Below are 15,208 nucleotides of genomic sequence, written 5' to 3' on the forward strand. Positions count from 1 at the left end.
TTTCACTGTTTGATTTCCTTTCTGAATTCAGCAGTAAAAATAAAAAGTTCAGAAGGTACAAACTTTTGTTGGAATGGAAATAGATTTAATAGTGATCAAACGCAAATGTAAAACTTCAAAAAAAAAAAAAAAGGAAGAAACTTATTTTAAAAATACAGTGTATTTAGTTTATGTATTTGAATGCAGCAACATTTTTTCCTTGTAACTTTCTATTATTGTCATCAATTGTCATTGACTTGATTGAAATAGAAAAATTTGAACTGGCAATCTCATAACTCTGAAAGTGACAATTTGCAGATTTCTGTCATTTAGAAATTATCACATGTCCATAAACTTTTTCATTGTTTATTTGACTTAGACATCATCATTAAGCTGGCTGTGTTTATTAAATTTGCAGATACTAGCCTGTGTTCTTTCTCCAAGTTTGATTTTTTCACTGAATATTTAAGTGTTCAACTACAGAGAAAACGGCCATCTGCAATTTAACAAGTCACTATTTAGAATCAGATATTAGATACCTTTTACACAGATTCCTTTGGACATTTTGTGTCTTTTAGTAGAAACTAACTTATCCTCCCCACTAATGCATAGAGTCGCATTTGTTACATACTAAGTCTTACACAGAGAGATTAGGCTTTCTGACACCTACTTGCAACAAAAAGTTAAAAATGAGCCATAGTACTCTGACTTTCAACCTCTGTGAGAGTCCAGATAGTACCAGTGTAGAGACTATTCCTCCAATTTCTGTTTCTATTGTTACTGCTGCATGCCGAGAGTAACCGTAAAGTTGACACCTTATGGGATGGATAAATTAAAGGGCAGATCAAATTTCTGAAGTTATGTTATAAGATCACAGCAATATGTCCTTTCTTGTTCCTTTCAGGTCTGCAAATTATAGTATAGTACCCCCTTGCAGGAAGCATAGCGATGGTATTCTCTCTCCTTGGCATTTTCTGGAGCTCCTGCTGGAGGATTCCTTCAGGTTGTTTTCAAACACAAGTGCAGCTGATAGTACAACTTGTGTTTACTTCTCTAGGTATCCTCTGGAAGAGCCTTTTCAATGTGGATCTTGTAACAGCAGACTGAAGTCCTCCATCTACCAAAACAGTTAAGCATATAAGTAGTCTTATGAGCCAGTTACGTGTTTGAAGAGTTTGCTAGATATGTGTTAGATATATTCCACTTCATAGGGAAGGAAAAGGATTTTTGAATAAGAAGGCAACAATGGAAACAGGCAGATGTGGTGTTGTGGCAAAACACCTCCCATTCCAGCTAAAGACAAGCATAGTCTTCTAACTCTGACCTCTGTTTCAGAGACAACCAATCTAATGGTACAATTAGCTGCACAGACTGACGAAGCTGGGCTGGTGGAAGTTCACAAACTCATACGCTATTCCATGGATGATTAACTCTGTGGTCTGCACAAGGCCTCCACAGGACTAGAAAAAAGCTGTTAGACTTAAAATCTGCTTTTTCGGAAATTACAGTAGTTGTCTGTGTTAATTTACCTTCACATAACTTATATTTCTGCACTTTGTATGCTATTGTTTGTTAATCTTAACTGCTTGGAACATCCAACAGAAAAACTGTAACGGAAACAAGATAAAACCAGAGCGCCAACTCTCTATATTACCAAATAGAATTTTAGAATTCAAAGCTACGGAAAAAAAATTATTTCAACGGTGTATTCTAATAGTGTACAGCCACATGCCTGAGCTCAGCTTACTTATTTAGTCTGGTGATTGACAGATGCATTTGGTAGCTTCTTGAATGTTTTACAATGAAAGAAATTAAGGCTGAATCTCACTGATATTACTACTTCTGACTTGTCCGTATCCTCTGCTTCTTTATTACTTTCTTTGTCTTGTGCTTATGACTTAGGAAATTTGCAATGGCTTGTAAACTGCACATTATAAGTGAAAGAGAATTATAAATCAAAATCTTTGGAACAGATGATGTTTCCTCAGTGAATCCCTTTTGTGCTTCCAAAATTATCGTTGTCAATCAAACCAACAGGTGGTGTATGGTTACACAGAGTGGACCCCCTCTCACGAGATACTTTCTTTTAGGAAACCAATCAGAAGCGGCACTGACATGATGAGGCAGAGCTGTCAGCAGAGCTGGGGTATATAAAGCAAAACAACTATGTTAGCACTTCTGAGCAGTCGTGCATTCCCCGCCTCGCCTCGGGTGTAGGGATTGCAAAAAAACAAAACTACACTGTCAAGACTGTGTAGTTTTGTTTTTATGATTAGAGGCTCTACAATTCTCATGCTGGGATTGTCTAAAAAAATCTTACTCTGGATAAGGACGTCGTTCAAGAAGATTTCGTTGGGCTTAGCCCACTCTTACAGGCACTTTGAGAGATCAGGTTAGTAGCATGTTTCTGCTAGTGTAATGAGTATTTTATCAGTCATTAATAATCCTGATATGATTTATTATTTATAAATTTGCTCATGCGGGGTATAGGTTTCAGAGTATAGACATGGAGCACTTAAATTTTCTAGCAAGATTACGTCTTAAAATTCTGGGAGTAAATTTTGATTATACTTAGCAAAAAATTTGTCCAGTATATTTGTTGTTAAAGACTATATAAATTAAGATTTGAAAAGTGCATGGAAATATCTGCTTAACTTAAAAACTCCTTTCTCTTGGGAGTGTTCAAGGTTATGCTACTGAGAGATAAACTGAGAAGCTCCAAGAATAGCTCTGATAAAATGCATATGGTATCAGCTAAGCGCTGATGACTTTTTAAGGGAATCAACTGCTAAGGTATCAATTACATGGCAGCTCTGGAACACTTGTCTGCTGTCATTCATAGCTGGGAAGGTTATTTCTGGAACATGACATTTCAGATGCATATTTTCAATTCTAATTATACAAAAAGCCTTATAAGATCAGATCTTCATCACCAAAATTTGCCTAGACAATGAAATATATGAAGTTTGTGTGAACTCAATGGCAATTCTACTTAATTAATTTTTTTCCAATCTATTCTGGAGTCAGGAAATTACATATATATATATATAAGCTTTCATAATGTTTAATTATATTGTAAGATTATTTCCACATATTTTAGCTGAGCTTCAAAACATAGTTATAACTGAAGTAGATCTTAATGAATTACATGTGACAGACATTTGTCTTCATCTTCCTTTCAGAAAACTAGTGTTGTGTTAGAATGAAATGTCGGTCATTTCTTTCTAATTTGAACTCATTTCCTCCCAGCCTTGAAGCTGAAAAGCTTTGATAAAAGGCTGCTCCTCTGTCAAGCTGGAACAAGTATCCAGACAACCAGTAAAGGCAATTAAAAAGCAGCTCAAAATCCCAGTACAATATCCAGTTCTGCCCTTATGCACTTATTGTATGTAGGCATATCAGGCACTGATTTCAATGAAGGAACTCATGTCATGAAGAATTTTCACCCCTTTGAAAGGCAGCATAAATTTGGCTCATAGTGAAAGAAACTTCACTTTCTCATTAATTTTTAAGTTAAGCCTGGGACTGTCACAAAATCAGGCACAAAAGCCAGAGTAAACAACACTAAATATGTGAGTGAGATAGACCTGAAAAGATTATGGGGTTAACCCTTGCTTAGTAAGACATGATAGGTTCTCAGGGGAATTTTTTAATGAGAAAAATTGTAACTTTAATGTATGATACTCTTAAGAAGATACTAGCTACATTTTAAAAACCTGCACAATTCAACATCAGTAAATAAATATGTTCGTGCAAATATAAAATAATCCTGATACAGAAGCTTTTCTAGTCGCAGTGTGCTATTTCAAATTAGGATCTTGTAGCATAGGAAGAGAAAGCAAACTATTTTTCTTTCAGATTTCATATGGATCTGCAGTTGTTCAAACTGTCAGTGTCAGTGGCTACCTTATATCCTAGCTCACATTTCGAAGGTGGCTGTGTTCCCATATTCAAAATTCCACTGAGATACTCTCTGAGAAAGAGTAGAATTTTATCTGCATCTTTAATGCCAATATGTTTCTGTGTAAAATGAAGTTATTCACTACTTACACACTGCTTTTAAAAGAGAGCCTCCTGGCATTTTTTTAATTATTAAAAGCCAAATAGATTGTGGACCTTCACATTTTTTTCAGTTGCTACTTCATGACCTAGTTGTCTTCTCATTGGAGAATGCAAATTCTTTGCACTAACAAAACATTTTCAAATCATTCAAACAATTTTTACATGGAGATTATTTTCTCTTTAGGTAAAGGAGATTAATGGACAAATAGAGGATAGATGACCTGCACAAGGTCATGCAATGAGTCAAGCAGAACTTTGTCTCCTGCTGCATACTTGTAATGCCAAATCACAACTTCACTAAATATGTTTCACATGCAGCTCAGCCGTGTGCCCTAAAAGTAATTTGCTATACAGCTTTGTCAAAACCTACAGTCTTCACATTTCATGAAGTCAATGTGATTTAAAACTGAGAAGAGTAAATTGTTATGAAAATAATTACAAATATTCCTAAAATCTAGCAAGAAGGATGTGCATATAATAACAATTTCACCACTGACTTCTAATTATGTTTTTCTTGCTTTCAGAGTGCCTGTAAAGATGACGACAAAAGCACCAACATTTACACAGCCGTTACAAAGTGTTGTGGCACTGGAGGGTAGTGCCGCAACCTTTGAGGCTCATATTAGTGGTAAGGTTTTGACTCATTCTTGCAAGATTGATTGTCTTTTATTATTATTTTTGGTAGCGTTTATGCTAAGACAAATGATAACACTTTTTGTAGATCATAATCTGATCTGAATGGGTAAAGATCAGTGCTGAAATGTGAGTATATATCTACATTGTACGGTACTGATTGGCACTGCAAGGTGCTGTCTGATATCCACAAACACACTGCATAAAGTTACAAGGCTTCCCAGGCAATAGCCAATCAGCCTGCCAATGAGACTGGTGTCATTCTCAGGTATGTTAGAATCACCAAACTGGGGGGAAACAGCATTAAAAGTATATACATAAAAATGCATACTGTGCTAATAAGAGAACTTCATATGGATGCAGAAAGAATAAACTTGTTTGGATGATGATCAGACAGAATGAGGAGTCAAGGTGCAAAAGGCAAGACGTATACTAGTTCTTCATTGACCTAATGCTAAGCCTTACGCTGGCTAAACTGTATTTCTACCTTCTGTGCTCCTGAGTTTACTTAATTCCAGAGTTCTGGTAGGAGGGGTTAAAAGCACAAAATCTAGGTCCACGTGGCCACTGAAGAGGATAGAAAACCCTAGTTTCCTAGACAGTAGATGTGTATGGTGATCATGATGGTAGTGCAAGGCCGGATTAATATAATTTGTTGATGCAGTTTCAAGATGCTACATAATTTTAAAGGATACTTCATTTTGCCAGTCTACACACTATTAAAACACCCTATTTTGTACAAAACCCCATGCAAACCTCCAAAATAACTTTACCAGATAACCAACACCCTGTTCTAAGAGTGCCTCTGACCTCAGCAGTGACTAAGGAGAAATGACACATTCCTGCTGATGGAATTATGTTGTCTTACAGGCATTAGCAATGTGATGATCCACATACCGTAAAACACTACCCAGATGCACTGTGACAGGTGCAAACACATGATCTTTCCAACTATAAAGATCTCTGACATCTATGGTCCACTGTGGTTCATCCCTTGGTCCCTTTGGATAACACTGGCTCACGCAAGGTTCACACAAGGTGTTTGAACATGTCCTGTAGTCTACATCCATGACAATTTTTCATGCCTTATTCTGTTATTTGGCCCTCTACTCTTCAGTTAATTGCTCTGACTTTCTCCTATTGCCTGTACACTGTAAATTTTCTGTGACAAGTTTCTTTCCACCCATGATTACAATAATTATTATTATTATGAATACATAAATATATCATCAGAACAAGTTAGGATGCTAATATTATGGCTCAATGTGTGATTTTGGCTATTTTCATTTGTGTGATATCATGGAGTACTTGGGAGGGGAACTTGATTTCTTACTACGAGGAGATACAGCAGTTTTTCTAATGGCATATACCGTATTTGTACTTTAGTCCCAAATATCATGTGAGGTAATCTCCTGTTAACTTTTATTCACATTGTGGGATTCTGGAATATCTTTCCTGCCCCAAAGCATCCACCAAGATTGACAGATCTGACAGTGGCTTGGCATTTAGTTTTTCTAATGCATAAAAAATATGAAACTTTTATTTCTTGAACTAACTGCATAGATAACGGACTACACAGCTTTATTTTGGCACATTGTCTGCCCTTCCTGTCTGTCATGAATTATTGTGAATTTGAAATTCAGACTTTCTGTTAATCTCTGATAACACTGCTCTTGTATATACAAGTCAAGTATTAACACAGAGCTACAATTCAAATGTGAAGAGCTCAGTTAATATAAGAGTACCAAGAAGAGCGTAGCAACCACCTGAGACAAAAATTTTACCAGTTCGTCAAATGGATTTCGGTTGCTCAATAAAGTTGGCTCAATAGAACACTGGGAAGAGAATTTCCACTAGGAGTCTAAAATCTCCATTTAAAGCTAAAAGAACAGCTATAGATATAGATGAAACTGTTCTGACCAGAAGACTTTTGTTCATGACCCTGACAACAAAAGAATAGTATATTTGAATAATCAAAGATCAGCGGATTCCAGCTGACTGTTTTCCACCAAACTCAAAGAGAATTCACTCCAGAAAAAAGAAATAAATAACCAAAACATTAATAGCACTTGATGTTAATGTCTACAACAGTCACTTTTTCTGTCACTTCATTTTCTAAAATCATTTAGTGTTAGGACAACTACCTGGTTGGAAGTTCTGATTTTTACTTTGTCTCCAAACTATTGGACTGGATAATTTTGTTAGCAACGCTGCTTAGATAACAGCAAATAAATAAAAAAAAAAAAAACCTCATGTGCATCAATTCATCCCACTCATAATTCTGATGAACTTTTATTCCTCAACAGGATTGCCAAACACTACAGTCCACTCATTATTCAAGTGATTTCCTAAATGCAGTAGCCTGTGCAGCTGTCCTATTGCTCTGTGTATTTTAAAGACCTTTCTAAAAAGAAATTCCTTTACCACTGCGTCACTGAATGTAGAATCATAAACCTGTACCTATGGCATAACACTCCACTGTAACTGTGTATACGTGAGCGAGTATTATGGTAATTTTGGATATCTGGCATTTCATAGCATCTTAATCTCCTTTTGTCTTCCTTTTTCTTTAGGTTTCCCAGTTCCTGAGGTGAGCTGGTATCGGGATGGCCAGGTTCTCTCTGCTGCAACTCTGCCCGGTGTGCAGATCTCGTTTAGTGATGGCCGCGCTAAACTGGTGATCCCCACCGTGACAGAAGCAAACAGTGGAAGATACACCGTACAAGCCACCAATGGATCTGGGCAAGCAACTAGTACTGCTGAGCTACTTGTCACAGGTATCAAGCACCTAAAGAAAGGCACCTCTCTCTGCTAGCAATGTGAGAAAGAGAGTGATAAGAGAAGTGTCACAGATAATGAAAAAAGTTTGGATTTGAAGTACATGATTAGCAAAGAAAGAGCAAACCAAATTCCTTTTCCTAAAGCAGTCTAGAATTCAGCATATATTCTCACCAGTAAGTTCTAACAGCATTCTTTACACCTTACCTGTATAAAGTGTAATCTTGATCTTGTAAACTCTTAATCACAATTATACCTTCTGGCTTAGCCCTGTATACTTCTGCTCATGTGATCCGTCACATTGGCTACATTCAAACCACACATAAAAGAAAGGATAAATTTCTGCAGGATGGAGCCCTTAATGATATTTAATGATATAAATTATATTTATCAGAATAACTCACATAAAGGGCCATACCCAAGAGACTGTACTTACTACCTATTGTTATAATCAATGTATCTCTAATTCTAGAAACATTTGCAATCGTGGGCATAATCAGAAACATCAGAAATTTTAAACACATGAAAAAAGTTAAGCATGTTTGCATTTTGGCAAATCAACTCTTAATGTTTTGAATGTTTGAGAAGGTAGTATCATCTGGCAGTAGCATGTGAAGGAGAAGTAGACCTTGTGCACTTCTAGTAATGAAAATATCTAGCCCTTACAATGCTTTTTAACAGACGTTATTGTTTTCCTATTTATTTCTTCAATAAAACTGCAGCTGGAACAGCACCACCAAACTTCTCACAACGACTACAGAGCATGACTGCAAGGCAGGGAAGTCAAGTTCGACTTGACGTGAGAGTGACTGGAATCCCTACACCTGTGGTGAAGTTCTATCGGGATGGAGTAGAAATTCAAAGCTCCCCCGATTTTCAAATTTTACAAGAAGGAGACCTTTACAGCTTAATAATTGCAGAAGCATATCCTGAAGACTCCGGTACCTATTCAGTAAATGCCACAAATAATGTGGGACGTGCTACTTCAACAGCTGAATTGCTAATTCAAGGTAATGGAGCTGAAGTTACAAGCCATGAAAATAAGAGAGCATCCATTGTTGTAATGATACAATACACACCACTTCATTAAAGTTATATCAATAAATTCATTTATAACTTCTTTCTCAAGAGTTATTAACTTGCTGTGAAAAAGCAGTGTCTTTGGTGAAATTTGTCAAAGATTTTTTCTGAGAATTTAAAAGGACCTTTTCTCCAGAATGGGGCTTCTTTAAACCGAGGATACAGTAGACAGAAAAAAGTGTGAGATACTTTCAGTTGTTCTCATTTTGTTCTGTAGATTTCTCAAAGTTGTATTTGTAAGCTGGCTTTGATAGAATAGATATACTAGATTGCACAACTGTACATGGTCTTGTAAATGAGCCTGGTAAGGGTGAAGACAGTTCTTAGATAGGGGAGAATTGTAGCAGTGAATCATTTCACCCAAAACAGTCTTGCTTGGATTTCACCTCAGTCATGCCTCCAGACTGTGTAGTCATTTGAGATACAGGACTGATTCTGAAGAATCTAAAATGTGTGTTTTGTTTTGGTTCATATGGGGTGTTTTTTCTAATGACATAGTAATGCAGAAATATTATTTCAGCTGTTTTCACAATTATCTGTGTAGAGATACTGCAGGAAAAACAGATGGTTGTTTAATTCTTTCTCTGTTGTTTATATACATTTGTATATAATTGGAATTGACCATTCATTTGTTTCTGCACTTGCTTATTGTTTGTTGCCATATGTAATTCTCCTGAATGTGTTTTCTCTTCCAAAAGGTGAGGAAGAAGCCGTTCCTGCTAAAAAGACAAAGACAATTGTTTCGACTGCTCAGATTTCACAAACAAGACAAGCCAGAATTGAAAAGGTATATTTTTCAAAAACAAAGCAGGTAAGGCTAAAATGTGGATGATTGTTTCTACAGTATCTCAGACTTGTTTTCTTGATTTCATTGTAGAAGATTGAAGCCCACTTTGATGCCAGATCGCTTACAAGTGTTGAAATGGTCATAGAAGGTGCAACAGCCCAACAGCTCCCACACAAAGCACCTCCACGAATGCCTCCTAGACCTACATCAAAATCACCAACCCCACCAATAATTGCTGCAAAAGCACAAATGGCACGACAGCAATCACCATCACCTGTTAGACAATCACCATCACCTGTAAGACATGTCAGAGCACCAACACCCTCACCAGTAAGGTAAACTTATTATTCTTTCAAACAAGATGGCTTTTTGAATCACTTTCACATATAGCAATAATGCTGTAGAATGAAAGCATAGTACAAAATGGAAGAATGCACTGACTTAATACTGACTGAGCTTATTCTGACTGTGAGCTATAATGTGCTATATTTGCCACTGCTATAGAAGTGCATGCCTCTTATGTAAATTTTCTATCCCATATGGAAGAAAATCCTTTAGAGACTAAATCCCATTTGATTGCTCTACATACAGCTGAAGTAGCACTCAAAGCTCCAAGTTCATGGTGAAAGAGAAGAAAACAGTAGAGCAGTTGGCCCTTGATTATTTTAGATGAACAGAGAAAAGAGCAATGACACCCTGATGAGTGGCAAACAGAATGGAAGAATATGTAAAAAAATGTGAACACGTGTTCTACGTGTGTGCTGGTAATGACTGCAGAAATAATGTTTTGAAGGTAGGCAAGGTAAATGTGGTTATGGAAAAATGAATTTTAGCTCTGCTGCATAAAGGGTCTTAAGAGGGAAAGTGAATGATTTGAAGAGCAGGACTCGTGGTCTGGGAGACCCCAGGAGGTCTGTGCTGAGGCAGGTAAAGAGAAAATTGCTTTGAAAGCCCTGCAGTTTCAGCATCCTGAACCACCAGCATCATGGAAGGAATGTCTCCAAGCTGAGTGCTCAGAAGAGCCCCATTTAAATTACCAGAGCTAGGTATGCTGGTGAATTTTGCCCCATTGAGAATAACTTGCAAGGACAGGAAGAAATTGATTGAGAGTAACTAGCAATAACAAACAAACTGCATAGAGGCAAGAATAATTCAATAGTGCCATCTAGAGTGCATATGGAACTAGAAGTTTGTACTCCCCTGCTAGTCAAACTATTTTTAGACATACAACACATTAGAAAAGAAATCTAAAAATTAATATGATGATGCTGCCCCCTACTGCTGCAATTTGTTAATGTTATCTGGGAAATACAGTATAAAAACTCCTCTCAAAGAAAATCTAAGTTAGAAAGCCTGTTAAAGAATTTTGAAAAATGCTTTAAAATTATCTGCTAGGACTGGGATTGAATTTTTGGAATATCAAAATTTAGAAACTAGCACTTTCCAAGTGGCTACCAAATATTATGGGTGAGATTTGTAAATGTAAGTATGGGAAAAAATATAGACCCTGATCAGAAGCTTGCCTGGAGTCTGAACACATGTATGGATGACACATGGAAATGAGATGTGGTGCAGGAGTAGATAAGATTATGTTGTTGCTAGGTGGCTGCCACATGTTATTTTTACAAAGAGCAGCTGCACTAATCATTTTGTCTCTCTACAGAGACCGGGCCACAAATAGAATATGTAATACTCAAACCTGTAAGCCTTTTATATTATTCCTATTAGGAGAATTAAGACAGAGTGAATGGAAACTAATGATGTATTTTTATATTTAAATATATGTGCTTGAGTGAAATGCCCTTTGACATTTGCCCTTATTTCTTTCTGGAAATCTAACTAAGCTACTACAAAGAAATATGTTACAGTTATGAGTATGACAAAAACACACATTAGGCATAATGTTAAAAACAGATAAGTGTAATTTACAAGTTGAACACCTCAAAAACTTAAAAAACCCCCAAACCTACAAAGTACTGAAGATACCCTAAATGGGGAGTGAATTCAAGTTCAGGCTGAAGTTGTTTATATAATTGTCATCGTATGACACTACATTAATTATATTAATACTTTATTTTTTCATTAGGTCGGTTTCTCCTGCGGGAAGAATCTCCACCTCACCTATTAGACCAGTGAAATCTCCATCTCCAATCCGTAAAACACATGTAGTGACAACAGCTGGGGCCGAAGTCCTTCCTCCTTGGAAGCAGGAAGGATATGCTGCAACCACAGAAGCCCAGATGAAAGAAACAAGAGTATCTGCAAGCGCTACCCAAATAAGAACTGAAGAAAGATGGGAGGGGAGATACGGGGTCCAAGAACAAGTTACCATTAGTGGTGCTACTGCTGGTGAGGTTGCGGCTGGTGCTAGAGAGGTAAAGTCTATTTTTGGAAAGAGCATTGATTTTGCTCTATGTGTGGACACACCACTGATGAATAGATCTGCTAAATGGAATCTGAGAGGCTGTGTATAAAAACGTGTCTGCATCTGCTATTGATAGAGTTCTGCTGCAAATATTTAGATGTTTCTTTGCAACATTCTGTCTCTGTACTTGTTTTGTGCTTCTTCTGAATGTACGCAAAACATGAACAAATGTCTTTTGATGTGACTAATATAGGTGAGAAAGGACAGTGAAAAAACAGCAGCTGTTGCTACAGTTGTTGCTGCTGTGGATCAAGCCATGGTGAGAGAACCAGCTCCAGGTGTTGTAGAGCAAACTGCTAAAAGGACAGCAGTGACTGCAGTCCACGTCCAACCTGTTCAGGAGCAGGTAGAAATAGAGCACAGACATTCTATGATTGCCCCTTTATCCCTTCATCCAATATGCAAACAAGGCATGATTCACTGTGAGGAATTAACAAGATCTTACCTAGTGCACAGCAAAAGCATGCATACTCGTGTAGAGCATCTGGACTGTAAAGGAATGCTTGTGGATCACTTCTTCCATTGCTTTCCATCATAGCAGGATTGAACTAATTATTCTTAAATTGTTTTTAAGTTTAACAATTCCTTCTATGAAAGTGATCCTGTATTCTCCCTTGTCATTTATTCTCTAACATTATTCTTACACTGATGAAGTTTTTCCTCTAATATCTCATTTATCATTTCCCCACTAGGAATAAAATAATTCTCCCTTGGTATTCGTCCTTCACTTGCATTTCTCTCTTATTTTTCCTTCTCCTCTTATTTTGATGATCAATTTTTTAAAATTAATTTTAAGGCTTTGGTTTTTTGTTTGTTGCTATAAAAATCAGATGAGAAAGGAGGCAACGGTAGTAGTTACCAGTGATAAAGCCACAAAACAAACAGTAATATCAAGAACTAGAGAAGGAACTGTTACTTCACACGAACAAAGGCACATCTCTCATGAAAAGGTGAATACAGCTGTTACCTATGATTGTTATACCCTACCTTGTACAAAAATCTAATATCTCAACAAAAATACAAGCCTGTGAACGAGACACATCACATACCGTAATATTATTTTTTTCCTTTTATATATGCTCACTCTTCTAGTTTACATTGCTATCATTCTCCTGTCTCTCCTTGATGATGACTGTATTTGCTTTTTTATTTCACTTCCATTATTAATACCCAAGAATGTGATAGATAAACTTGCAAAACATTAACTTAGGGAAAAAAAAAATCTATTTTTATAGATTGTATGGTGATTTACTAGATAGTATTCTCAATCATTTAAAGAATTGACATGTAGGAAATACATGTAAATTTTCCTTTTTTTTTTTTTTCTGATTTTGATTCTAAGCTTGGCATTTGTAGCCTGTTTTGTTTGTTGGCAGAACAGTGGGTCAGAAAAAGGAGGACAAACTCATTCTGCATTGAAATCAATTTTGAAAATACTGATGAGTGATTGGAATTCAGATTATTTTGGCATGTGTTTTATCAGAAAAATGTGCTTTAATGGAAGACCAGATTTTTATAGAGAAATGTTACATTTGCATTCTAGCTGAAATGCATGAGGAAGAAAGTGTAACCTATCTTTAAAGTACTGAGAAACAGAAATCTACCTGGGCAAAAAAAATTACACGTTTATGTGCAGATTACATCTGAACTTCTTGGCAAAGTGAAAGTTACCTAAAACTTGTTTTTAATATCCTACACTTTCTCAAACTGATTATGATGCAGGACAGTTTTTCTCTGATCCAATTTGTTTTATTACTGTTTTCAGTAGCAAAGCAAGCATTTGTGGAATGTTTTATTATTTTTATGCTAAATGTACATATGTTTTATAAAAAGTCTGTTTTTGTTGTTGTTGTTTTTTCCAGACTAGATGATTTTGAAATCCAGAGTTTGACATTTTTCCTCCCTTTAGTTTGTATCCTCTTTTCCAAATGTATCGAAAATCGCATACCTTATACTTTTAAACAAGATATCATTTAAACTTCTTTATTTGTAAACATCCAGGTAAGAAAAGAACCAGAGAAAACTCCAGTACCCACAGTAACAATTGCCACAGACAAAGTCAAAGAACAAGAAAGAATATCAAGAGCGAGAGAAGAAATATCTACCAGGCACGAGCAAGTGCACGTTGCTCATGAAAAGGTAAATAAATGTTACAGAAGTTTAACTCATCATTATACTCTAGTAAGTTTATAAACCCTCGTTCTTCATCAAGTGTGCTACGTATCTTTGCTCTGCTTCTCTATAAAACTTTATAAAGCAAGGTATTCCAGATATAGGCCCAGCATTGCAGGTCCAGTTCTATTGACTTCATAGCAGCTCTGTCTACAGAGGAAGAGTGCAGCTGCCCTTCCTACAGACCCTTTGAGCATTATGGCTTTTGTTGCCAGGGTACTCAGAATTCATCTGATGCTTAATGACCTTTGCATTTTGTCTGAAGGTAGATTTCTGAAAATAAATTGTAAAGGTTATCTCTCATTATACGATGTTTACGTGTGGAGTTTGATTTAATGAAGTTCATATTTGTGTGGGGACTGAAGGCATCTGCTAGACCATATTGTGGAACGATTTTTTGTTGGAGTAAACAATGAAAGAGTTCCATCTTCTGATGGGAATAAATATTAAGTCAGTAACACTCATTTTTATGCAAACAGTTATACAAAATATAACAATGCTATATCGCAATTAACTAGGAAGTGGGAAGATTCTTTATTACACACACAGATTAATGCAATATGTTAATGACTTTGCACTTCATTCAGCTAGCATATAAGATAAGCTATAACTTGGTCTGTGCAAAGGAATTATTTCATTTCTCAAGTAATGTTTTTTTCTTATTGATATACATTCTGAAACCTTATCCCACTTTCCTGAAAAGCTGTGTAATTTTGACAACAGGCATAATTGATTACTATTTTTTTTCTTTACCATAAAAACTAGATGAGAAAGGAAGATATGAAACCTTCTGTACCTAAAGTAGTAATTACCACTGATAAACCTAAACCACCGGTCATAATATCAAAAAGTAAAGAAGGAATTGCTACCAAACAAGAACAAGTGATCATAACCCATGAAAAGGTGAATAGCACTGTTACAGCCATATTTGTTTTTTTATCCTCTCTTCTTTACAAACCTTGTGTCCTTCAAAAAATACTAACTATACAGTTCCAGCTCATTTTTTCTGAGATTTATTCCACTTACAAACTTTTAGAACTATTGTTAATTAAACTATATTACTCCACCTCTCTCTTTTTCTCCTAACTGTTTTTATTAATAGGATGCCCATAATTCTCTTCTGAATGACCTTTGGAATGGACTGACTGACTCCTAAAATGCATTTTAACTTTTTTTTTAATCATTATTTTTATTTAAATAGGTGTCAGGGTGTAACAGTACTTAACAGTATACATGTAATACAGAGCTGTGTGCAGTGCACAAGCATCTAACCCCTTAATTCTCCTTCCCTG

The 15,208-nt window shown here is 36.2% G+C and overlaps 1 protein-coding gene across 8 annotated transcripts in view; it reads left to right on the plus strand.

Annotated features, from left to right (window-relative positions):
- The first annotated feature begins 2,175 nt into the window (after positions 1-2,175).
- The window catches only part of LOC104010285 (titin), a 241,808-nt gene continuing 228,775 nt past the window's right edge, over positions 2,176-15,208 (plus strand). For all 8 annotated transcript variants that reach the window (XM_087733441.1, XM_087733442.1, XM_087733443.1 and 5 more), the window contains exons 1-11: positions 2,176-2,371; positions 4,566-4,669; positions 7,248-7,451; positions 8,175-8,462; positions 9,231-9,319; positions 9,410-9,654; positions 11,406-11,694; positions 11,938-12,090; positions 12,575-12,694; positions 13,746-13,883; positions 14,682-14,819. In XM_087733441.1, the coding sequence (XP_087589567.1) occupies positions 4,579-4,669; positions 7,248-7,451; positions 8,175-8,462; positions 9,231-9,319; positions 9,410-9,654; positions 11,406-11,694; positions 11,938-12,090; positions 12,575-12,694; positions 13,746-13,883; positions 14,682-14,819 (1,755 nt within the window). In that variant the 5' untranslated portion in view covers positions 2,176-2,371; positions 4,566-4,578. The remainder of the gene's footprint in view (positions 2,372-4,565; positions 4,670-7,247; positions 7,452-8,174; positions 8,463-9,230; positions 9,320-9,409; positions 9,655-11,405; positions 11,695-11,937; positions 12,091-12,574; positions 12,695-13,745; positions 13,884-14,681; positions 14,820-15,208) is intronic.

The sequence above is a fragment of the Nipponia nippon genome, unplaced genomic scaffold, assembly GCF_047370975.1.
Source record: "Nipponia nippon isolate SJK-2023a ecotype South Korea unplaced genomic scaffold, ASM4737097v1 scaffold_5, whole genome shotgun sequence".
NCBI classification, from domain to species: Eukaryota; Metazoa; Chordata; class Aves; order Pelecaniformes; family Threskiornithidae; genus Nipponia; species Nipponia nippon.